A 25,368-nucleotide genomic window follows, 5' to 3' on the forward strand; every position below is an offset into this window, starting at 1 on the left:
CATCCTCCCCGGGTCACTCACTGACCCATCTCACTGGCTCCATCCTCCCCGGGTCACTCACTGACCCATCTCACTGGCTCCATCCTCCCGGGTCACTCACTGACCCATCTCACTGGCTCCATCCTCCCCGGGTCACTCACTGACCCATCTCACTGGCTCCATCCTCCCCGGGTCACTCACTGACCCATCTCACTGGCTCCATCCTCCCCGGGTCACTCACTGACCCATCTCACTGGCTCCTCCCCGCGGGTCACTCACTGAGCCATCTCACTGGCTCCATCCTCCCCCGGTCACTCACTGACCCATCTCACTGGCTCCATCCCCCCCGGGTCACTCACTGACCCATCTCACTGGCTCCATCCTCCCCCGGTCACTAACTGACCCATCTCACTGGCTCCATCCTCCCCCGCGTCACTCACTGACCCATCTCACTGGCTCCATCCTCCCCCGGGTCACTCACTGACCCATCTCACTGGCTCCATCCTCCCCGGGTCACTCACTGACCCATCTCACTGGCTCTTCCCCAGGTCACTCACTGACCCATCTCACTGGCTCCATTCCCCCGTGTCACTCACTGACCCATCTCACTGGCTCCTTCCTCCCCGGGTCACTCACTGACCCATCTCACTGGCTCCGTCCCCCGGGTCACTCACTGACCCATCTCACTGGCTCCGTCCCCCCGCGGGTCACTCACTGACCCATCTCACTGGCTCCATCCCCCCCGGGTCACTCACTGACCCATCTCACTGGCTCCATCCTCCCCCGGGTCACTCACTGACCCATCTCACTGGCTCCATCCTCCCTCGCGTCACTCACTGACCCATCTCACTGGCTCCATTCTCCCCGGGTCACTCACTGACCCATCTCACTGGCTCCATCTCCCCCGGGTCACTCACTGACCCATCTCACTGGCTCCATCCGCCCCGGGTCACTCACTGACCCATCTCACTGGCTCCTTCCCCCCGGGTCACTCACTGACCCATCTCACTGGCTCCGTCCCTCCCCGGGTCACTCACTGACCCATCTCACTGGCTCCACTCCCCCGGGTCACTCACTGACCCATCTCACTGGCTCCATCCCCCCCGGGTCACTCACTGACCCATCTCACTGGCTCCATCCTCCCCCGGGTCACTCACTGACCCATCTCACTGGCTCCATCCTCCCCCGCGTCACTCACTGACCCATCTCACTGGCTCCATCCCCCCCGGGTCACTCACTGACCCATCTCACTGGCTCCATCCTCCCCGGGTCACTCACTGACCCATCTCACTGGCTCCTTCCTCCCCGGGTCACTCACTGACCCATCTCACTGGCTCCATCCTCCCCGGGTCACTCACTGACCCATCTCACTGGCTCGATCCTCCCCGGGTCACTCACTGACCCATCTCACTGGCTCCATCCTCCCCGGGTCACTCACTGACCCATCTCACTGGCTCCATCCTCCCCGGGTCACTCACTGACCCATCTCACTGGCTCCATCCTCCCCGGGTCACTCACTGACCCATCTCACTGGCTCCATCCTCCCCGGGTCACTCACTGACCCATCTCACTGGCTCCATCCTCCCCCGGGTCACTCACTGACCCATCTCACTGGCTCCATCCCCCCCGGGTCACTCACTGACCCATCTCACTGGCTCCATCCCCCCCGGGTCACTCACTGACCCATCTCACTGACTCCATCCTCCCCGGGTCACTCACTGACCCATCTCACTGGCTCCTTCCCCCCCGGTCACTCACTGACCCATCTCACTGGCTCCATCCTCCCCGGGTCACTCACTGACCCATCTCACTGGCTCCATCCCCCGGTCACTCCGGGTCACTCACTGGCTCCTTCCTCCCCGAGGTCACTCACTGACCCATCTCACTGGCTCCATCCTCCCCGGGTCACTCACTGACCCATCTCACTGGCTCCATCCTCCCCGGGTCACTCACTGACCCATCTCACTGGCTCCATCCTCCCCGGGTCACTCACTGACCCATCTCACTGGCTCCGTCCCCCGGGTCACTCACTGACCCATCTCACTGGCTCCATCCTCCCCGGGTCACTCAGTGACCCATCTCACTGGCTCCATCCTCCCCCGGGTCACTCACTGACCCATCTCACTGGCTCCGTCCCCCCGGTCACTCACTGACCCATCTCACTGGCTCCTTCCCCCCGGGTCACTCACTGACCCATCTCACTGGCTCCATCCTCCCCCGGGTCACTCACTGACCCATCTCACTGGCTCCATCCTCCCCGGGTCACTCACTGACCCATCTCACTGGCTCCTTCTCCCCAGGTCACTCACTGACCCATCTCACTGGCTCCATTCCCCCGTGTCACTCACTGACCCATCTCACTGGCTCCATCCTCCCGGGTCACTCACTGACCCATCTCACTGGCTCCGTCCCCCCGGGTCACTCACTGACCCATCTCACTGGCTCCCTCCCCCCGCGGGTCACTCACTGACCCATCTCACTGGCTCCATCCCCCCCGGGTCACTCACTGACCCATCTCACTGGCTCCTTCCTCCCCGGGTCACTCACTGACCCATCTCACTGGCTCCATCCCCTCCGGGTCACTCACTGACCCATCTCACTGGCTCCATCCTCCCCGGTCACTCACTGACCCATCTCACTGGCTCCATCCTCCCCGGGTCACTCACTGACCCATCTCACTGGTCCGTCCCCCCGGGTCACTCACTGACCCATCTCACTGGCTCCCTTCCCCCCGGGTCACTCACTGACCCATCTCACTGGCTCCATCCTCCCCGGGTCACTCACTGACCCATCTCACTGGCTCCCTCCTCCCCGGGTCACTCACTGACCCATCTCACTGGCTCCTTCCTCCCCGGGTCACTCACTGACCCATCTCACTGGCTCCATCCTCCCAGGTCACTCACTGACCCATCTCACTGGCTCCATCCTCCCCGTGTCACTCACTGACCCATCTCACTGGCTCCATTCCTCCCCGGGTCACTCACTGACCCATCTCACTGGCTCCATCCCCCCGGTCACTCACTGACCCATCTCACTGGCTCCATCCTCCCCCGCGTCAATCACTGACCCATCTCACTGGCTCCATTCTCCCCGGGTCACTCACTGACCCATCTCACTGGCTCCATCCTCCCCCGGTCACTCACTGACCCATCTCACTGGCTCCATCCTCCCCCGCGTCACTCACTGACCCATCTCACTGGCTCCATCCTCCCCGGGTCACTCACTGACCCATCTCACTGGCTCCATCCCCCCGGGTCACTCACTGACCCATCTCACTGGCTCCATCCTCCCCGGGTCACTCACTGACCCATCTCACTGGCTCCATCCTCCCCCGGGTCACTCACTGACCCATCTCACTGGCTCCATCCCCCCGGGTCACTCACTGACCCATCTCACTGGCTCCATCCTCCCCTGGGTCACTCACTGACCCATCTCACTGGCTCCGCCCCCCGGGTCACTCACTGACCCATCTCACTGGCTCCATCCTCCCCAGGTCACTCACTGACCCATCTCACTGGCTCCATCCTCCCCCGCGTCACTCACTGACCCATCTCACTGGCTCCATCCCCCCCGGGTCACTCACTGACCCATCTCACTGGCTCCATCCTCCCCGGGTCACTCACTGACCCATCTCACTGGCTCCATCCTCCCCGGGTCACTCACTGACCCATCTCACTGGCTCCATCCCCCCGGGTCACTCACTGACCCATCTCACTGGCTCCATCCTCCCCGGGTCACTCACTGACCCATCTCACTGGCTCACTCCCCGCGGGTCACTCACTGACCCATCTCACTGGCTCCATCCTCCCCCGGTCACTCACTGACCCATCTCACTGGCTCCATCCTCCCCCGCGTCACTCACTGACCCATCTCACTGGCTCCATCCTCCCCGGGTCACTCACTGACCCATCTCACTGGCTCCCTCCCCCCGGGTCACTCACTGACCCATCTCACTGGCTCCATCCTCCCCGGGTCACTCACTGACCCATCTCACTGGCTCCTTCCCCCCGGGTCACTCACTGACCCATCTCACTGGCTCCATCCTCCCCGGGTCACTCACTGACCCATCTCACTGGCTCCATCCTCCCCGGGTCACTCACTGACCCATCTCACTGGCTCCATCCTCCCCGGGTCACTCACTGACCCATCTCACTGGCTCCATCCTCCCCGGGTCACTCACTGACCCATCTCACTGGCTCCTTCCTCCCCGGGTCACTCACTGACCCATCTCACTGGCTCCATCCCCCCCGGGTCACTCACTGACCCATCTCACTGGCTCCATCCTCCCCGGGTCACTCACTGACCCATCTCACTGGCTCCATCTCCCCCGGGTCACTCACTGACCCATCTCACTGGCTCCATCCTCCCCGGGTCACTCACTGACCCATCTCACTGGCTCCTCCTCCCCCGGGTCACTCACTGACCCATCTCACTGGCTCCATCCCCCCGGGTCACTCACTGACCCATCTCACTGGCTCCATCTCCCCCGGGTCACTCACTGACCCATCTCACTGGCTCCATCCTCCCCCGCGTCACTCACTGACCCATCTCACTGACTCCATCCTCCCCGGGTCACTCACTGACCCCTCCCACTGCCTCCATCCCCCCCGGGTCACTCACTGACCCATCTCACTGGCTCCATCCTCCCCAGGTCACTCACTGACCCATCTCACTGGTTCCATTCCCCCCGGGTCACTCACTGACCCATCTCACTGGCTCCATCCTCCCCGGGTCACTCACTGACCCATCTCACTGGCTCCATCCTCCCCGGGTCACTCACTGACCCATCTCACTGGCTCCATCCTCCCCGGGTCACTCACTGACCCATCTCACTGGCTACTTCCTCACTGGGTCACTCACTGACCCATCTCACTGGCTCCATTCCCCCGGGTCAATCACTGACCCATCTCACTGGCTACCTCCTCCCCAGGTCACTCACTGACCCATCTCACTGGCTCCTTCCCCCCGGGTCACTCACTGACCCATCTCACTGGCTCCTCCCCCCCGGGTCACTCACTGACCCATCTCACTGGCTCCCTCCCCCCGGGTCACTCACTGACCCATCTCACTGGCTCCATCCTCCCCGGGTCACTCACTGACCCATCTCACTGGCTCCATCCCCCCGGGTCACTCACTGACCCATCTCACTGGCTCCATCCTCCCCGGGTCACTCACTGACCCATCTCACTGGCTCCATCCTCCCCGGGTCACTCACTGACCCATCTCACTGGCTCCTTCCCCCCGGGTCACTCACTGACCCATCTCACTGGCTCCTTCCTCCCCGGGTCACTCACTGACCCATCTCACTGGCTCCGTCCCCCCGGGTCACTCACTGACCCATCTCACTGGCTCACTCCCCGCGGGTCACTCACTGACCCATCTCACTGGCTCACTCCCCCGGGTCACTCACTGACCCATCTCACTGGCTCCATCCCCCCCGGGTCACTCACTGACCCATCTCACTGGCTCCATCCTCCCCGGGTCACTCACTGACCCATCTCACTGGCTCCATCCTCCCCCGCGTCACTCACTGACCCATCTCACTGGCTCCATCCCCCCGGGTCACTCACTGACCCATCTCACTGGCTCCATCCTCCCCGGGTCACTCACTGACCCATCTCACTGGCTCCATCCTCCCCCGCGTCACTCACTGACCCATCTCACTGGCTCCATCCACCCCCGCGTCACTCACTGACCCATCTCACTGACTCCATCCTCCCCGGGTCACTCACTGACCCATCTCACTGGCTCTGTCCCCCCACGAGTCACTCACTGACCCATCTCACTGGCTCCATCCTCCCCGGGTCACTCATTGACCCATCTCACTGGCTCCATCCGACCCGGGTCACTCACTGACTCCTTCCTCCCCGAGTCACTCACTGACCCATCTCACTGGCTCCATCCCCTCCGGGTCACTCACTGACCCATCTCACTGGCTCCATCCTCCCCGGGTCACTCACTGACCCATCTCACTGGCTCTGTCCCCGGGTCACTCACTGACCCATCTCACTGGCTCCGCCCCCCCCGGGTCACTCACTGACCCATCCCACTGGCTCCCTCCCCCACGGGTCACTCACTGACCCATCTCACTGGCTCCATCCTCCCCCGGGTCACTCAGTGACCCATCTCACTGACTCCATACCCCCTGGGTCACTCACTGACCCATCTCACTGGCTCTGTCCCCACGAGTCACTCACTGACCCATCTCACTGGCTCCATCCTCCCCGGGTCACTCATTGACCCATCTCACTGGCTCCATCCGACCCGGTCACTCACTGACTCCTGTCCCTCTCCCGAGTCACTCACTGACCAATCTCTCTGGCTCCGTCCCAACCGGGTCCCTCACTGACCCATCTCACTGGCTCCATCCTCCCCGGGTCACTCACTGACCCATCTCACTGGCTCCATCCCCCCCGGGTCACTCACTGACCCATCTCACTGGCTCCATCCCCTCCGGGTCACTCACTGACCCATCTCACTGGCTCCATCCTCCCCAGGTCACTCACTGACCCATCTCACTGGCTCCATTCCCCCCCGTGTCACTCTGACCCATCTCACTGGCTCCCTCCCCCCTGGTCACTCACTGACCCATCTCACTGGCTGCCTCACCCCCGGCTCACTCACTGACCCATCTCACTGGCTCCTTCCTCCCCGGGTCACTCACTGACCCATCTCACTGGCTCCATCCTCCCCGGGTCACTCACTGACCCATCTCACTGGCTCCATCCTCCCCGGGTCACTCACTGACCCATCTCACTGGCTCCATCCCCCCCGGGTCACTCACTGACCCATCTCACTGGCTCCATCCTCCCCGGGTCACTCACTGACCCATCTCACTGGCTCCATCCCCCCGGGTCACTCACTGACCCATCTCACTGGCTCCATCCTCCCCCGGGTCACTCACTGACCCATCTCACTGGCTCCATCCCCCCGGGTCACTCACTGACCCATCTCACTGGCTCCGTCCCCCCGGGTCACTCACTGACCCATCTCACTGGCTCCATCCTCCCCCGGGTCACTCACTGACCCATCTCACTGGCTCCATCCTCCCCCGCGTCACTCACTGACCCATCTCACTGACTCCATCCTCCCCGGGTCACTCACTGACCCATCTCACTGGCTCCTCCTCCCCCGGGTCACTCACTGACCCATCTCACTGGCTCCATCCCCCCGGGTCACTCACTGACCCATCTCACTGGCTCCATCCTCCCGGGTCACTCACTGACCCATCTCACTGGCTCCATCCTCCCCGGGTCACTCACTGACCCATCTCACTGGCTCATCCTCCCCGGGTCACTCACTGACCCATCTCACTGGCTCCCTTCCCCCCGGGTCACTCACTAACCCATCTCACTGGCTCCATCCCCGCCGGGTCACTCACTGACCCATGTCACTGGCTCCGTCCCCCCGCGGTCACTCACTGACCCATCTCACTGGCTCCGTCCCCCCGCGGTCACTCACTGACCCATCTCACTGGCTCCATCCTCCCCCGGGTCACTCACTGACCCATCTCACTGGCTCCATCCTCCCCCGCGTCACTCACTGACCCATCTCACTGGCTCCATCTCCCCGGGTCACTGACTGACCCATCTCACTGGCTCCATCCCCCCCGGGTCACTCACTGACCCATCTCACTGGCTCCATCCTCCCCGGGTCAGTCGCTGACCAATCTCACTGGCTCCGACCCCCCGGGTCATTCACTGACCCATCTCACTGGCTCCATCCTCCCCGGGTCACTCACTGACCCATCTCACTGGCTCCATCCTCCCCCGGGTCACTCACTAACCCATCTCACTGACTCCATCCCCCCCGGGTCACTCACTGACCCATCTCACTGGCTCCAGCCCCCCGGGTCACTCACTGACCCATCTCACTGGCTCCATCCTCCCCGGGTCACTCACTGACCCATCTCACTGGCTCCATCTCCCCGGGTCACTCACTGACCCATCTCACTGGCTCCATCCTCCCCCGGGTCACTCACTGACCCATCTCACTGGCTCCATCCCCCGGGTCACTCACTGACCCATCCCACTGGCTCACTCCCCCACGGGTCACTCACTGACCCATCTCACTGGCTCCATCCTCCCCCGGGTCACTCACTGACCCATCTCACTGGCTCCGTCCCCCCCGGGTCACTCACTGACCCATCTCACTGGCTCCATCCTCCCCCGGGTCACTCACTGACCCATCTCACTGGCTCCATCCTCCCCCGCGTCACTCACTGACCCATCTCACTGGCTCCATCCACCCCCGCGTCACTCACTGACCCATCTCACTGGCTCCATCCTCCCCGGGTCACTCACTGACCCATCTCACTGGCTCCATTCCCCCGGGTCACTCACTGACCCATCCCACTGGCTCCCTCCCCCGGGTCACTCACTGACCCATCTCACTGGCTCCATCCCCCCCGGGTCACTCACTGACCCATCTCACTGGCTCCGTCCTCCCCCGGGTCACTCACTGACCCATCTCACTGGCTCCTCCCCCGGGTCACTCACTGACCCATCTCACTGGCTCCATCCTCCCCGGGTCACTCACTGACCCATCTCACTGGCTCCATCCTCCCCGGGTCACTCACTGACCCATCTCACTGGCTCCATCCTCCCCGGGTCACTCACTGACCCATCTCACTGGCTCCTCCTCCCCCGGGTCACTCACTGACCCATCTCACTGGCTCCATCCCCCGGGTCACTCACTGACCCATCTCACTGGCTCCATCCTCCCCGGGTCACTCACTGACCCATCTCACTGGCTCCGTCCCCCCGGGTCACTCACTGACCCATCTCACTGGCTCCTCCCCCGGGTCACTCACTGACCCATCTCACTGGCTCCCTCCCCCCCGGGTCACTCACTGACCCATCTCACTGGCTCCATCCTCCCCCGGGTCACTCACTGACCCATCTCACTGGCTCCATCCTCCCCCGGGTCACTCACTGACCCATCTCACTGGCTCCATCCCCCCCGGGTCACTCACTGACCCATCTCACTGGCTCCATCCTCGCGGGTCACTCATTGACCCATCTCACTGGCTCCGTCCCCGCCGGGTCACTCACTGACCCATCTCACTGGCTCCATCCTCCCCCGGGTCACTCACTGACCCATCTCACTGGCTCCATCCTCCCCGGTTACTCACTGACCCATCTCACTGGCTCCATCCTCCCTGGGTCACTCACTGTCCGATCTCACTCGCTCCATCCTCCCTGGGTCACTCACTGTCCGATCTCACTCGCTACATCCTCCCCGGGTCACTCACTGTCCGATCTCACTCGCTCCATCCTCCCCGGGTCACTCACTGACCCATCTCACTGGCTCATTCCTCCCCGGGTCACTCACTGACCCATCTCACTGGCTCCATCCTCCCCGGGTCACTCACTGACCCATCTCACTGGCTCCATCCCCCCGGGTCACTCACTGACCCATCTCACTGGCTCCATCCTCCCCGGGTCACTCACTGACCCATCTCACTGGCTCCTTCCCCCCACGGGTCACTCACTGACCCATCTCACTGGCTCCATCCTCCCCGGGTCACTCACTGACCCATCTCACTGGCTCCATCCACCCGGGTCACTCACTGACCCTCCTTCCTCCCCGAGTCACTCACTGACCCATCTCACTGGCTCCATCCCCCCCGGGTCACTCACTGACCCATCTCACTGGCTCCATCCTCCCCGGGTCACTCACTGACCCATCTCACTGGCTCCTTCCCCCCGGGTCACTCACTGACCCATCTCACTGGCTCCCTCCCCCCGGGTCACTCACTGACCCATCTCACTGGCTCCTGTCCCCCGGGTCACTCACTGACCCATCTCACTGGCTCCATCCCCTCGGGGTCACTCACTGACCCATCTCACTGGCTCCATCCTCCCCGGGTCACTCACTGACCCATCTCACTGGCTCCGTCCCCCGGGTCACTCACTGACCCATCTCACTGGCTCCGCCCCCCCCGGGTCACTCACTGACCCATCCCACTGGCTCCCTCCCCCACGGGTCACTCACTGACCCATCTCACTGGCTCCATCCTCCCCGGGTCACTCACTGACCCATCTCACTGGCTCACTCCCCCCCCGGGTCACTCACTGACCCATCTCACTGGCTCCGTCCCTCCCCCGGGTCACTCACCGAGCCATCTCACTGGCTCCCTCCCCCCTGGGTCACTTACTGACACATCTCACAGGCTCCATCCTCCCCGGGTCACTCACTGACCCATCTCACTGGCTCCTTCCTCCCCGCGTCACTCTCTGACCCATCTCACTGGCTCCATCCTCCCCGGGTCACTCACTGACCCATCTCACTGGCTCACTCCCCGCGGGTCACTCACTGACCCATCTCACTGGCTCCATCCTCCCCGGGTCACTCACTGACCCATCTCACTGGCTCCGTCCCCGCCGGGTCACTCACTGACCCATCTCACTGGCTCCGTCCCCGCCGGGTCACTCACTGACCCATCTCACTGGCTCCCTCCCCCCCGGGTCACTCACTGACCCATCTCACTGGCTCCATCCTCCCCCGGGTCACTCACTGACCCATCTCACTGGCTCCATCCTCCCCAGGTCACTCACTGACCCATCTCACTGGCTCCATCCCCTCCGGGTCACTCACTGACCCATCTCACTGGCTCCATCCTCCCCGGGTCACTCACTGACCCATCTCACTGGCTCCGTCCCCCCGCGGGTCACTCACTGACCCATCTCACTGGCTCCATTCTCCCCGGGTCACTCACTGACCCATCTCACTGGCTCCATCCCCCCCGGGTCACTCACTGACCCATCTCACTGACTCCATCCTCCCCGGGTCACTCACTGACCCATCTCACTGGCTCTGTCCCCCCACGAGTCACTCACTGACCCATCTCACTGGCTCCATCCTCCCCGGGTCACTCATTGACCCATCTCACTGGCTCCATCCGACCCGGGTCACTCACTGACTCCTTCCTCCCCGAGTCACTCACTGACCCATCTCACTGGCTCCATCCCCTCCGGGTCACTCACTGACCCATCTCACTGGCTCCATCCTCCCCGGGTCACTCACTGACCCATCTCACTGGCTCTGTCCCCGGGTCACTCACTGACCCATCTCACTGGCTCCGCCCCCCCCGGGTCACTCACTGACCCATCCCACTGGCTCCCTCCCCCACGGGTCACTCACTGACCCATCTCACTGGCTCCATCCTCCCCCGGGTCACTCAGTGACCCATCTCACTGACTCCATACCCCCTGGGTCACTCACTGACCCATCTCACTGGCTCTGTGTCCCCACGAGTCACTCACTGACCCATCTCACTGGCTCCATCCTCCCCGGGTCACTCATTGACCCATCTCACTGGCTCCATCCGACCCGGGTCACTCACTGACTCCTTCCTCCCCGAGTCACTCACTGACCAATCTCTCTGGCTCCGTCCCAACGGGGTCCCTCACTGACCCATCTCACTGGCTCCATCCTCCCCGGGTCACTCACTGACCCATCTCACTGGCTCCATCCCCCCCGGGTCACTCACTGAACCATCTCACTGGCTCCATCCCCTCCGGGTCACTCACTGACCCATCTCACTGGCTCCATCCTCCCCAGGTCACTCACTGACCCATCTCACTGGTTCCATTCCCCCCGTGTCACTCTGACCCATCTCACTGGCTCCCTCCCCCCTGGTCACTCACTGACCCATCTCACTGGCTGCCTCACCCCCGGCTCACTCACTGACCCATCTCACTGGCTCCGTCCCTCCCCCGGGTCACTCACCGAGCCATCTCACTGGCTCCCTCCCCCCTGGGTCACTCACTGACCCATCTCACAGGCTCCATCCTCCCCGGGTCACTCACTGACCCATCTCACTGGCTCCATTCTCCCCGGTCACTCTCTGACCCATCTCACTGGCTCCATCCTCCCCGGGTCACTCACTGACCCATCTCACTGGCTCACTCCCCGCGGGTCACTCACTGACCCATCTCACTGGCTCCGTCCCCCGGGTCACTCACTGACCCATCTCACTGGCTCCGTCCCCGCCGGGTCACTCACTGACCCATCTCACTGGCTCCGTCCCCGCCGGGTCACTCACTGACCCATCTCACTGGCTCCGCCCCCCGGGTCACTCACTGACCCATCCCACTGGCTCCCTCCCCCCCGGGTCACTCACTGACCCATCTCACTGGCTCCATCCTCCCCCGGGTCACTCACTGACCCATCTCACTGGCTCCATTCTCCCCAGGTCACTCACTGACCCATCTCACTGGCTCCATCCCCCCCGGGTCACTCACTGACCCATCTCACTGGCTCCATCCTCCCTGGGTCACTCACTGACCCATCTCACTGGCTCCATCCCCCCGCGGGTCACTCACTGACCCATCTCACTGGCTCCATCCTCCCCGGGTCACTCACTGACCCATCTCACTGGCTCCATTCTCCCCAGGTCACTCACTGACCCATCTCACTGGCTCCGCGCCCCGGGTCACTCACTGACCCATCCCACTGGCTCCCTCCCCCCCGGGTCACTCACTGACCCATCTCACTGGCTCCATCCTCCCCCGGGTCACTCACTGACCCATCTCACTGGCTCCATTCTCCCCAGGTCACTCACTGACCCATCTCACTGGCTCCATCCCCCCCGGGTCACTCACTGACCCATCTCACTGGCTCCATCCTCCCCGGGTCACTCATTGACCCATCTCACTGGCTCCATCCGACCCGGGTCACTCACTGACTCCTTCCTCCCCGAGTCACTCACTGACCCATCTCACTGGCTCCATCCCCTCCGGGTCACTCACTGACCCATCTCACTGGCTCCATCCTCCCCGGTTACTCACTGACCCATCTCACTGGCTCTGTCCCCGGGTCACTCACTGACCCATCTCACTGGCTCCGCCCCCCCCGGGTCACTCACTGACCCATCCCACTGGCTCCCTCCCCCACGGGTCACTCACTGACCCATCTCACTGGCTCCATCCTCCCCCGGGTCACTCAGTGACCCATCTCACTGACTCCATACCCCCTGGGTCACTCACTGACCCATCTCACTGGCTCCATCCGACCCGGGTCACTCACTGACTCCTTCCTCCCCGAGTCACTCACTGACCAATCTCTCTGGCTCCGTCCCAACGGGGTCCCTCACTGACCCATCTCACTGGCTCCATCCTCCCCGGGTCACTCACTGACCCATCTCACTGGCTCCATCCCCCCCGGGTCACTCACTGACCCATCTCACTGGCTCCATCCCATCCGGGTCACTCACTGACCCATCTCACTGGCTCCATCCTCCCCAGGTCACTCACTGACCCATCTCACTGGTTCCATTCCCCCCGTGTCACTCTGACCCATCTCACTGGCTCCCTCCCCCCTGGTCACTCACTGACCCATCTCACTGGCTGCCTCACCCCCGGCTCACTCACTGACCCATCTCACTGGCTCCGTCCCTCCCCCGGGTCACTCACCGAGCCATCTCACTGGCTCCCTCCCCCCTGGGTCACTTACTGACCCATCTCACAGGCTCCATCCTCCCCGGGTCACTCACTGACCCATCTCACTGGCACCTTCCTCCCCGCGTCACTCTCTGACCCATCTCACTGGCTCCATCCTCCCCGGGTCACTCACTGACCCATCTCACTGGCGCACTCCCCGCGGGTCACTCACTGACCCATATCACTGGCTCCGTCGGCCGGGTCACTCACTGACCCATCTCACTGGCTCCGTCCCCGCCGGGTCACTCACTGACCCATCTCACTGGCTCCGTCCCCGCCGGGTCACTCACTGACCCATCTCACTGGCTCCGCCCCCCGGGTCACTCACTGACCCATCCCACTGGCTCCCTCCCCCCCGGGTCACTCACTGACCCATCTCACTGGCTCCATCCTCCCCCGGGTCACTCACTGACCCATCTCACTGGCTCCATTCTCCCCAGGTCACTCACTGACCCATCTCACTGGCTCCATCCCCCCCGGGTCACTCACTGACCCATCTCACTGGCTCCATCCTCGCTGGGTCACTCACTGACCCATCTCACTGGCTCCGTCCCCCCGCGGGTCACTCACTGACCCATCTCACTGGCTCCATCCTCCCCCGGGTCACTCACTGACCCATCTCACTGGCTCCATTCTCCCCAGGTCACTCACTGACCCATCTCACTGGCTCCATCCCCCCCGGGTCACTCACTGACCCATCTCACTGGCTCCATCCTCCCTGGGTCACTCACTGACCCATCTCACTGGCTCCGTCCCCCCGCGGGTCACTCACTGACCCATCTCACTGGCTCCATCCTCCCCCGGGTCACTCACTGACACATCTCACTGGCTCCATCCTCCCCCGCGTCACTCACTGACCCATCTCACTGGCTCCATTCTCCCCGGGTCACTCACTGACCCATCTCACTGGCTCCATCCCCCCCGGGTCACTCACTGACCCGTCTCACTGACTCCATCCTCCCCGGGTCACTCACTGACCCATCTCACTGGCTCTGTCCCCCCACGAGTCACTCACTGACCCATCTCAGTGGCTCCATCCTCCCCGGGTCACTCATTGACCCATCTCACTGGCTCCATCCGACCCGGGTCACTCACTGACTCCTTCCTCCCCGAGTCACTCACTGACCCATCTCACTGGCTCCATCCCCTCCGGGTCACTCACTGACCCATCTCACTGGCTCCATCCTCCCCGGGTCACTCACTGACCCATCTCACTGGCTCTGTCCCCGGGTCATTCACTGACCCATCTCACTGGCTCCCTCACCCCCGGGTCACTCACTGACCCATCTCACTGGCTCCATCCTCCCCGGGTCACTCACTGACCCATCTCACTGGCTCCGTCCCCCGGGTCACTCACTGACCCATCTCACTGGCTCCGCCCCCCCCGGGTCACTCACTGACCCATCCCACTGGCTCCCTCCCCCACGGGTCACTCACTGACCCATCTCACTGGCTCCATCCTCCCCCGGGTCACTCACTGACCCATCTCACTGACTCCATCCCCCCCGGGTCACTCACTGACCCATCTCACTGGCTCTGTCCCTCCCCCGGGTCACTCACCGAGCCATCTCACTGGCTCCCTCCCCCCTGGGTCACTTACTGACACATCTCACAGGCTCCATCCTCCCCGGGTCACTCACTGACCCATCTCACTGGCTCCTTCCTCCCCGCGTCACTCTCTGACCCATCTCACTGGCTCCATCCTCCCCGGGTCACTCACTGACCCATCTCACTGGCTCACTCCCCGCGGGTCACTCACTGACCCATCTCACTGGCTCCGTCGGCCGGGTCACTCACTGACCCATCTCACTGGCTCCGTCCCCGCCGGGTCACTCACTGACCCATCTCACTGGCTCCGTCCCCGCCGGGTCACTCACTGACCCATCTCACTGGCTCCGCCCCCCGGGTCACTCACTGACCCATCCCACTGGCTCCCTCCCCCCCGGGTCACTCACTGACCCATCTCACTGGCTCCATCCTCCCCCGGGTCACTCACTGACCCATCTCACTGGCTCCATTCTCCCCAGGTCACTCACTGACCCATCTCACTGGCTCCATCCCCCCCGGGTCACTCACTGACCCATCTCACTGGCTCCATCCTCCCTGGGTCACTCACTGACCCATCTCACTGGCTCCGTCCCCCCGCGGGTCACTCACTGACCCATCCCACTGGCTCCATTCTCCCCGGGTCACTCACTGACCCATCTCACTGGCTCCATCCCCCCCGGGTCACTCACTGACCCATCTCACTGGCTCTGTCCCCCCACGAGTCACTCACTGACCCATCTCACTGGCTCCATCCTCCCCGGGTCACTCATTGACCCATCTCACTGGCTCCATCCGACCCGGGTCACTCACTGACTCCTTCCTCCCCGAGTCACTCACTGACCCATCTCACTGGCTCCATCCCCTCCGGGTCACTCACTGACCCATCTCACTGGCTCCATCCTCCCCGGGTCACTCACTGACCCATCTCACTGGCTCTGTCCCCGGGTCACTCACTGACCCATCTCACTGGCTCCGCCCCCCCCGGGTCACTCACTGACCCATCCCACTGGCTCCCTCCCCCACGGGTCACTCACTGACCCATCTCACTGGCTCCATCCTCCCCCGGGTCACTCAGTGACCCATCTCACTGACTCCATACCCCCTGGGTCACTCACTGACCCATCTCACTGGCTCTGTGTCCCCACGAGTCACTCACTGACCCATCTCACTGGCTCCATCCTCCCCGGGTCACTCATTGACCCATCTCACTGGCTCCATCCGACCCGGGTCACTCACTGACTCCTTCCTCCCCGAGTCACTCACTGACCAATCTCTCTGGCTCCGTCCCAACGGGGTCCCTCACTGACCCATCTCACTGGCTCCATCCTCCCCGGGTCACTCACTGACCCATCTCACTGGCTCCATCCCCCCCGGGTCACTCACTGACCCATCTCACTGGCTCCATCCCCTCCGGGTCACTCACTGACCCATCTCACTGGCTCCATCCTCCCCAGGTCACTCACTGACCCATCTCACTGGTTCCATTCCCCCCGTGTCACTCTGACCCATCTCACTGGCTCCCTCCCCCCTGGTCACTCACTGACCCATCTCACTGGCTGCCTCACCCCCGGCTCACTCACTGACCCATCTCACTGGCTCCGTCCCTCCCCCGGGTCACTCACCGAGCCATCTCACTGGCTCCCTCCCCCCTGGGTCACTTACTGACCCATCTCACAGGCTCCATCCTCCCCGGGTCACTCACTGACCCATCTCACTGGCACCTTCCTCCCCGCGTCACTCTCTGACCCATCTCACTGGCTCCATCCTCCCCGGGTCACTCACTGACCCATCTCACTGGCGCACTCCCCGCGGGTCACTCACTGACCCATATCACTGGCTCCGTCGGCCGGGTCACTCACTGACCCATCTCACTGGCTCCGTCCCCGCCGGGTCACTCACTGACCCATCTCACTGGCTCCGTCCCCGCCGGGTCACTCACTGACCCATCTCACTGGCTCCGCCCCCCGGGTCACTCACTGACCCATCCCACTGGCTCCCACCCCCCCGGGTCACTCACTGACCCATCTCACTGGCTCCATCCTCCCCCGGGTCACTCACTGACCCATCTCACTGGCTCCATTCTCCCCAGGTCACTCACTGACCCATCTCACTGGCTCCATCCCCCCCGGGTCACTCACTGACCCATCTCACTGGCTCCATCCTCCCTGGGTCACTCACTGACCCATCTCACTGGCTCCGTCCCCCCGCGGGTCACTCACTGACCCATCTCACTGGCTCCATCCTCCCCCGGGTCACTCACTGACCCATCTCACTGGCTCCATTCTCCCCAGGTCACTCACTGACCCATCTCACTGGCTCCGCCCCCCGGGTCACTCACTGACCCATCCCACTGGCTCCCTCCCCCCCGGGTCACTCACTGACCCATCTCACTGGCTCCATCCCCCCCGGGTCACTCACTGACCCATCTCACTGGCTCCATCCTCCCTGGGTCACTCACTGACCCATCTCACTGGCTCCGTCCCCCCGCGGGTCACTCACTGACCCATCTCACTGGCTCCATCCTCCCCCGGGTCACTCACTGACCCATCTCACTGGCTCCATTCTCCCCAGGTCACTCACTGACCCATCTCACTGGCTCCATCCCCCCCGGGTCACTCACTGACCCATCTCACTGGCTCCATCCTCCCTGGGTCACTCACTGACCCATCTCACTGGCTTCCTCCCCCCGCGGGTCACTCACTGACCCATCTCACTGGCTCCGTCCCCGCCGGGTCACTCACTGACCCATCTCACTGGCTCCGTCCCCGCCGGGTCACTCACTGACCCATCTCACTGGCTCCGCCCCCCGGGTCACTCACTGACCCATCCCACTGGCTCCCTCCCCCCCGGGTCACTCACTGACCCATCTCACTGGCTCCATCCTCCCCCGGGTCACTCACTGACCCATCTCACTGGCTCCATTCTCCCCAGGTCACTCACTGACCCATCTCACTGGCTCCATCCCCCCCGGGTCACTCACTGACCCATCTCACTGGCTCCATCCTCCCTGGGTCACTCACTGACCCATCTCACTGGCTCCGTCCCCCCGCGGGTCACTCACTGACCCATCTCACTGGCTCCATCCTCCCCCGGGTCACTCACTGACCCATCTCACTGGCTCCATTCTCCCCAGGTCACTCACTGACCCATCTCACTGGCTCCGCCCCCCGGGTCACTCACTGACCCATCTCACTGGCTCCCTCCCCCCCGGGTCACTCACTGACCCATCTCACTGGCTCCATCCCCCCCGGGTCACTCACTGACCCATCTCACTGGCTCCATCCTCCCTGGGTCACTCACTGACCCATCTCACTGGCTCCGTCCCCCCGCGGGTCACTCACTGACCCATCTCACTGGCTCCATCCTCCCCCGGGTCACTCACTGACCCATCTCACTGGCTCCATTCTCCCCAGGTCACTCACTGACCCATCTCACTGGCTCCATCCCCCCCGGGTCACTCACTGACCCATCTCACTGGCTCCATCCTCCCTGGGTCACTCACTGACCCATCTCACTGGCTCCGTCCCCCCGCGGGTCACTCACTGACCCATCTCACTGGCTCCATCCTCCCCCGGGTCACTCACTGACCCATCTCACTGGCTCCATCCTCCCCCGCGTCACTCACTGACCCATCTCACTGGCTCCATTCTCCCCGGGTCACTCACTGACCCATCTCACTGGCTCCATCCCCCCCGGGTCACTCACTGACCCATCTCACTGACTCCATCCTCCCCGGGTCACTCACTGACCCATCTCACTGGCTCTGTCCCCCCACGAGTCACTCACTGACCCATCTCAGTGGCTCCATCCTCCCCGGGTCACTCATTGACCCATCTCACTGGCTCCATCCGACCCGGGTCACTCACTGACTCCTTCCTCCCCGAGTCACTCACTGACCCATCTCACTGGCTCCATCCCCTCCGGGTCACTCACTGACCCATCTCACTGGCTCCATCCTCCCCGGGTCACTCACTGACCCATCTCACTGGCTCTGTCCCCGGGTCATTCACTGACCCATCTCACTGGCTCCCTCACCCCCGGGTCACTCACTGACCCATCTCACTGGCTCCATCCTCCCCGGGTCACTCACTGACCCATCTCACTGGCTCCGTCCCTCCCCCGGGTCACTCACTGACCCATCTCACTGGCTCCGCCCCCCCCGGGTCACTCACTGACCCATCCCACTGGCTCCCTCCCCCACGGGTCACTCACTGACCCATCTCACTGGCTCCATCCTCCCCCGGGTCACTCACTGACCCATCTCACTGACTCCATCCCCCCCGGGTCACTCACTGACCCATCTCACTGGCTCCGTCCCTCCCCCGGGTCACTCACCGAGCCATCTCACTGGCTCCCTCCCCCCTGGGTCACTTACTGACACATCTCACAGGCTCCATCCTCCCCGGGTCACTCACTGACCCATCTCACTGGCTCCTTCCTCCCCACGTCACTCTCTGACCCATCTCACTGGCTCCATCCTCCCCGGGTCACTCACTGACCCATCTCACTGGCTCACTCCCCGCGGGTCACTCACTGACCCATCTCACTGGCTCCGTCGGCCGGGTCACTCACTGACCCATCTCACTGGCTCCGTCCCCGCCGGGTCACTCACTGACCCATCTCACTGGCTCCGTCCCCGCCGGGTCACTCACTGACCCATCTCACTGGCTCCGCCCCCCGGGTCACTCACTGACCCATCCCACTGGCTCCCTCCCCCCCGGGTCACTCACTGACCCATCTCACTGGCTCCATCCTCCCCCGGGTCACTCACTGACCCATCTCACTGGCTCCATTCTCCCCAGGTCACTCACTGACCCATCTCACTGGCTCCATCCCCCCCGGGTCACTCACTGACCCATCTCACTGGCTCCATCCTCCCTGGGTCACTCACTGACCCATCTCACTGGCTCCGTCCCCCCGCGGGTCACTCACTGACCCATCCCACTGGCTCCATTCTCCCCGGGTCACTCACTGACCCATCTCACTGGCTCCATTCTCCCCAGGTCACTCACTGACCCATCTCACTGGCTCCATCCCCCCCGGGTCACTCACTGACCCATCTCACTGGCTCCATCCTCCCTGGGTCACTCACTGACCCATCTCACTGGCTCTGTCCCCCCACGAGTCACTCACTGACCCATCTCACTGGCTCCATCCTCCCCGGGTCACTCATTGACCCATCTCACTGGCTCCATCCGACCCGGGTCACTCACTGACTCCTTCCTCCCCGAGTCACTCACTGACCCATCTCACTGGCTCCATCCCCTCCGGGTCACTCACTGACCCATCTCACTGGCTCCATCCTCCCCGGGTCACTCACTGACCCATCTCACTGGCTCTGTCCCCGGGTCACTCACTGACACATCTCACTGGCTCCGCCCCCCCCGGGTCACTCACTGACCCATCCCACTGGCTCCCTCCCCCACGGGTCACTCACTGACCCATCTCACTGGCTCCATCCTCCCCCGGGTCACTCAGTGACCCATCTCACTGACTCCATACCCCCTGGGTCACTCACTGACCCATCTCACTGGCTCTGTGTCCCCACGAGTCACTCACTGACCCATCTCACTGGCTCCATCCTCCCCGGGTCACTCATTGACCCATCTCACTGGCTCCATCCGACCCGGGTCACTCACTGACTCCTTCCTCCCCGAGTCACTCACTGACCAATCTCTCTGGCTCCGTCCCAACGGGGTCCCTCACTGACCCATCTCACTGGCTCCATCCTCCCCGGGTCACTCACTGACCCATCTCACTGGCTCCATCCCCCCCGGGTCACTCACTGACCCATCTCACTGGCTCCATCCCCTCCGGGTCACTCACTGACCCATCTCACTGGCTCCATCCTCCCCAGGTCACTCACTGACCCATCTCACTGGTTCCATTTCCCCCGTGTCACTCTGACCCATCTCACTGGCTCCCTCCCCCCTGGTCACTCACTGACCCATCTCACTGGCTGCCTCACCCCCGGCTCACTCACTGACCCATCTCACTGGCTCCGTCCCTCCCCCGGGTCACTCACCGAGCCATCTCACTGGCTCCCTCCCCCCTGGGTCACTTACTGACCCATCTCACAGGCTCCATCCTCCCCGGGTCACTCACTGACCCATCTCACTGGCACCTTCCTCCCCGCGTCACTCTCTGACCCATCTCACTGGCTCCATCCTCCCCGGGTCACTCACTGACCCATCTCACTGGCGCACTCCCCGCGGGTCACTCACTGACCCATATCACTGGCTCCGTCGGCCGGGTCACTCACTGACCCATCTCACTGGCTCCGTCCCCGCCGGGTCACTCACTGACCCATCTCACTGGCTCCGTCCCCGCCGGGTCACTCACTGACCCATCTCACTGGCTCCGCCCCCCGGGTCACTCACTGACCCATCCCACTGGCTCCCTCCCCCCCGGGTCACTCACTGACCCATCTCACTGGCTCCATCCTCCCCCGGGTCACTCACTGACCCATCTCACTGGCTCCATTCTCCCCAGGTCACTCACTGACCCATCTCACTGGCTCCATCCCCCCCGGGTCACTCACTGACCCATCTCACTGGCTCCATCCTCCCTGGGTCACTCACTGACCCATCTCACTGGCTCCGTCCCCCCGCGGGTCACTCACTGACCCATCTCACTGGCTCCATCCTCCCCCGGGTCACTCACTGACCCATCTCACTGGCTCCATTCTCCCCAGGTCACTCACTGACCCATCTCACTGGCTCCATCCCCCCCGGGTCACTCACTGACCCATCTCACTGGCTCCATCCTCCCCCGGGTCACTCACTGACCAATCTCACTGACTCCATCCTCCCCGGGTCACTCACTGACCCATCTCACTGGCTCTGTCCCCCCACGAGTCACTCACTGACCCATCTCACTGGCTCCATCCTCCCCGGGTCACTCATTGACCCATCTCACTGGCTCCATCCGACCCGGGTCACTCACTGACTCCTTCCTCCCCGAGTCACTCACTGACCCATCTCACTGGCTCCGTCCCAACCGGGTCCCTCACTGACCCATCTCACTGGCTCCATCCTCCCCGGGTCACTCACTGACCCATCTCACTGGCTCCGTCCCCCCCGGGTCACTCACTGACCCATCCCACTGGCTCCGTCCCCCCCGGGTCACTCACTGACCCATCCCACTGGCTCCCTCCCCCACGGGTCACTCACTGACCCATCTCACTGGCTCCATCCTCCCCCGGGTCACTCACTGACCCATCTCACTGACTCCATCCCCCCTGGGTCACTCACTGACCCATCTTACTGGCTCCGTCCCTCCCCCGGGTCACTCACCGAGCCATCTCACTGGCTCCCTCCCCCCTGGGTCACTTACTGACCCATCTCACAGGCTCCATCCTCCCCGCGTCACTCACTGACCCATCTCACTGGCTCCTTCCTCCCCGCGTCACTCTCTGACCCATCTCACTGGCTCCATCCTCCCCGGGTCACTCACTGACCCATCTCACTGGCTCACTCCCCGCGAGTCACTCACTGACCCATCTCACTGGCTCCGTCCCCCGCGTCATTCACTGACCCATCTCACTGGCTCCGTCCCCACCGGGTCACTCACTGACCCATCTCACTGGCTCCGTCCGCGCCGGGTCACTCACTGACCCATCTCACTGGCTCCGCCCCCCGGGTCACTCACTGACCCCTCCCACTGGCTCCCTCCCCCCCGGGTCACTCACTGACCCATCTCACTGGCTCCATCCTCCCCCGGGTCACTCACTGACCCATCTCACTGGCTCCATTCTCCCCGGGTCACTCACTGACCCATCTCACTGGCTCCATCCTCCCTGGGTCACTCACTGACCCATCTCACTGGCTCCGTCCCCCCGCGGGTCACTCACTGACCCATCTCACTGGCTCCATCCTCCCCCGGGTCACTCACTGACCCATCTCACTGGCTCCATCCTCCCCCGCGTCACTCACTGACCCATCTCACTGGCTCCATTCTCCCCGGGTCACTCACTGACCCATCTCACTGGCTCCATCCCCCTCGGGTCACTCACTGACCCATCTCACTGACTCCATCCTCCCCGGGTCACTCACTGACCCATCTCACTGGCTCTGTCCCCCCACGAGTCACTCACTGACCCATCTCACTGGCTCCATCCTCCCCCGGGTCACTCACTGATCCATCTCACTGGCTCCATCCTCCCCCGCGTCACTCACTGACCCATCTCACTGGCTCCATTCTCCCCGGGTCACTCACTGACCCATCTCACTGGCTCCATCCCCCTCGGGTCACTCACTGACCCATCTCACTGACTCCATCCTCCCTGGGTCACTCACTGACCCATCTCACTGGCTCTGTCCCCCCACGAGTCACTCACTGACCCATCTCACTGGCTCCATCCTCCCTGGGTCACTCATTGACCCATCTCACTGGCTCCATCCGACCCGGGTCACTCACTGACTCCTTCCTCCCCGAGTCACTCACTGACCCATCTCACTGGCTCCGTCCCAACCGGGTCCCTCACTGACCCATCTCACTGGCTCCATCCTCCCCGGGTCACTCACTGTCCCATCTCACTGGCTCCATCCCCCCCGGGTCACTCACTGACCCATCTCACTGGCTCCATCCCCCCTCCGGGTCACTCACTGACCCATCTCACTGGCTCCATCCTCCCCGGGACACTCACTGACCCATCTCACTGGCTCCATCCCCCCTCCGGGTCACTCACTGACCCATCTCACTGGCTCCATCCTCCCCGGGACACTCACTGACCCATCTCACTGGCTCCATCCCCCCTCCGGGACACTCACTGACCCATCTCACTGGCTCCATCCCCCCTCCGGGTCACTCACTGACCCATCTCACTGGCTCCATCCTCCCCGGGTCACTCACTGACCCATCTCACTGGCTCCATCCTCCCCGGGTCACTCACTGACCCATCTCACTGGCTCCATCCTCCCCAGGTCACTCATTGACCCATCTCACTGGCTCCATCCCCCCCGGGTCACTCACTGACCCATCTCACTGGCTCCATCCTCCCCAGGTCACTCATTGACCCATCTCACTGGCTCCATCCTCCCCAGGTCACTCATTGACCCATCTCACTGGCTCCATCCTCCCCGGGTCACTCACTGACCCATCTCACTGGCTCCATCCCCCCCGGGTCACTCACTGACCCATCTCACTGGCTCCATCCTCCCCAGGTCACTCATTGACCCATCTCACTGGCTCCATCCTCCCCAGGTCACTCACTGACCCATCTCACTGGCTCCATCCTCCCCGGGTCACTCACTGACCCATCTCACTGGCTCCATCCCCCCTCCGGGTCACTCACTGACCCATCTCACTGGCTCCGTCCTCCTCCGCGTTGCAGTTTCGTTTTCCTTTGCTCCCAAACCGGACGCATGCGCCGTCGGCAGGTTTGTGACGTTTGTCCCGAGCCGTCAGGTGCCGCGCGAATAAGCGGTCCAACGGCCGTGTCACGTGACCAAGGAGTTTCGCCATGTCGCCCGGCGTAGGACTGGGTTTTTATTCCCCCCCCCCCCCCTCCCATCCACCCTATTGGTGTCACACGCTGTCAATCACCTGTTTGTGGCCAACAGGATGTGCCGGATCAGGCAAGCGGTCCTTTCTCAAGTGGGTAACGCCTTGATTGTGAATGAAGAAGTGCATGTGGTGACTTTTTGGCAATAATCGCTTTCATTGAAAATGGCTTTCAATGGAATTGCAATCTAGTGGCAATTTGCCTCGACCTCACTGCAGCCTATGATGCAGCCTGGCACATTAAATCTGTGTCACAATATCAAGAGTTCTCCTTTCCTGAGTTACTAACAGCATTGAACTCTGCTCTGAGAGAGATGGTTCAAGGTGTCCAAGACTCGTACCTGGGGGCAACATATAATTGGGCTACATTGGGGGTCTGTCTTGGCTCCAATCCTGTTGAACATGTACACCAACAACCTACCCCCAGGGGAGTTTATCTATGCAGATGCCATCTGCTGTTGCACACGGACTCAGACTTCCCCAGAGCTGGAAGTTTCACTTAATGATGGCCCGGCAAAGCTGGCTGATCACCACAAGCCATGGTGCCTTTCACTGAGCACCAGTAAAACAGTCTCTCGCATATTGTCCCTTCACAATACCAGCGCTAAACGGAAACTGAACATCACTCTGGATGGCCAGAGACTGAAGCCGGGTACCCAGCTTGTTTCTTTGGGCATCATTCTTGACAGGACCCGCACGTACAGGCAGCACCTCATCAAGACTGAAGAAAATAAATAAAATCCGCCACAACCTCCTCAGTAAACTGGCAAGTTCCTCATGGGGATCACGGGCCAATATACTAAGGACATCTACCCTTGTCATCATGTACTCAACTTCAGAATACTACGGCCCAGTAAGATACTAATCTGCCCACACCACACTTATCAATGTG

The 25,368-nt window shown here is 62.7% G+C and overlaps 1 protein-coding gene across 1 annotated transcript in view; it reads right to left on the reverse strand.

The window, feature by feature from the left end:
- The window catches only part of LOC121289625 (NACHT, LRR and PYD domains-containing protein 3-like), a 110,491-nt gene extending 86,153 nt beyond the window's left edge, over positions 1-24,338 (reverse strand). The window contains exon 1 of the mRNA XM_041209256.1: positions 24,272-24,338. Within this exon, the coding sequence (XP_041065190.1) occupies positions 24,272-24,275 (4 nt within the window). The 5' untranslated portion in view covers positions 24,276-24,338. The remainder of the gene's footprint in view (positions 1-24,271) is intronic.
- Between the last annotated feature and the right edge of the window lie 1,030 nt (positions 24,339-25,368).

Source organism: Carcharodon carcharias, chromosome 17 (genome assembly GCF_017639515.1).
Source record: "Carcharodon carcharias isolate sCarCar2 chromosome 17, sCarCar2.pri, whole genome shotgun sequence".
NCBI classification, from domain to species: domain Eukaryota; kingdom Metazoa; phylum Chordata; class Chondrichthyes; order Lamniformes; family Lamnidae; genus Carcharodon; species Carcharodon carcharias.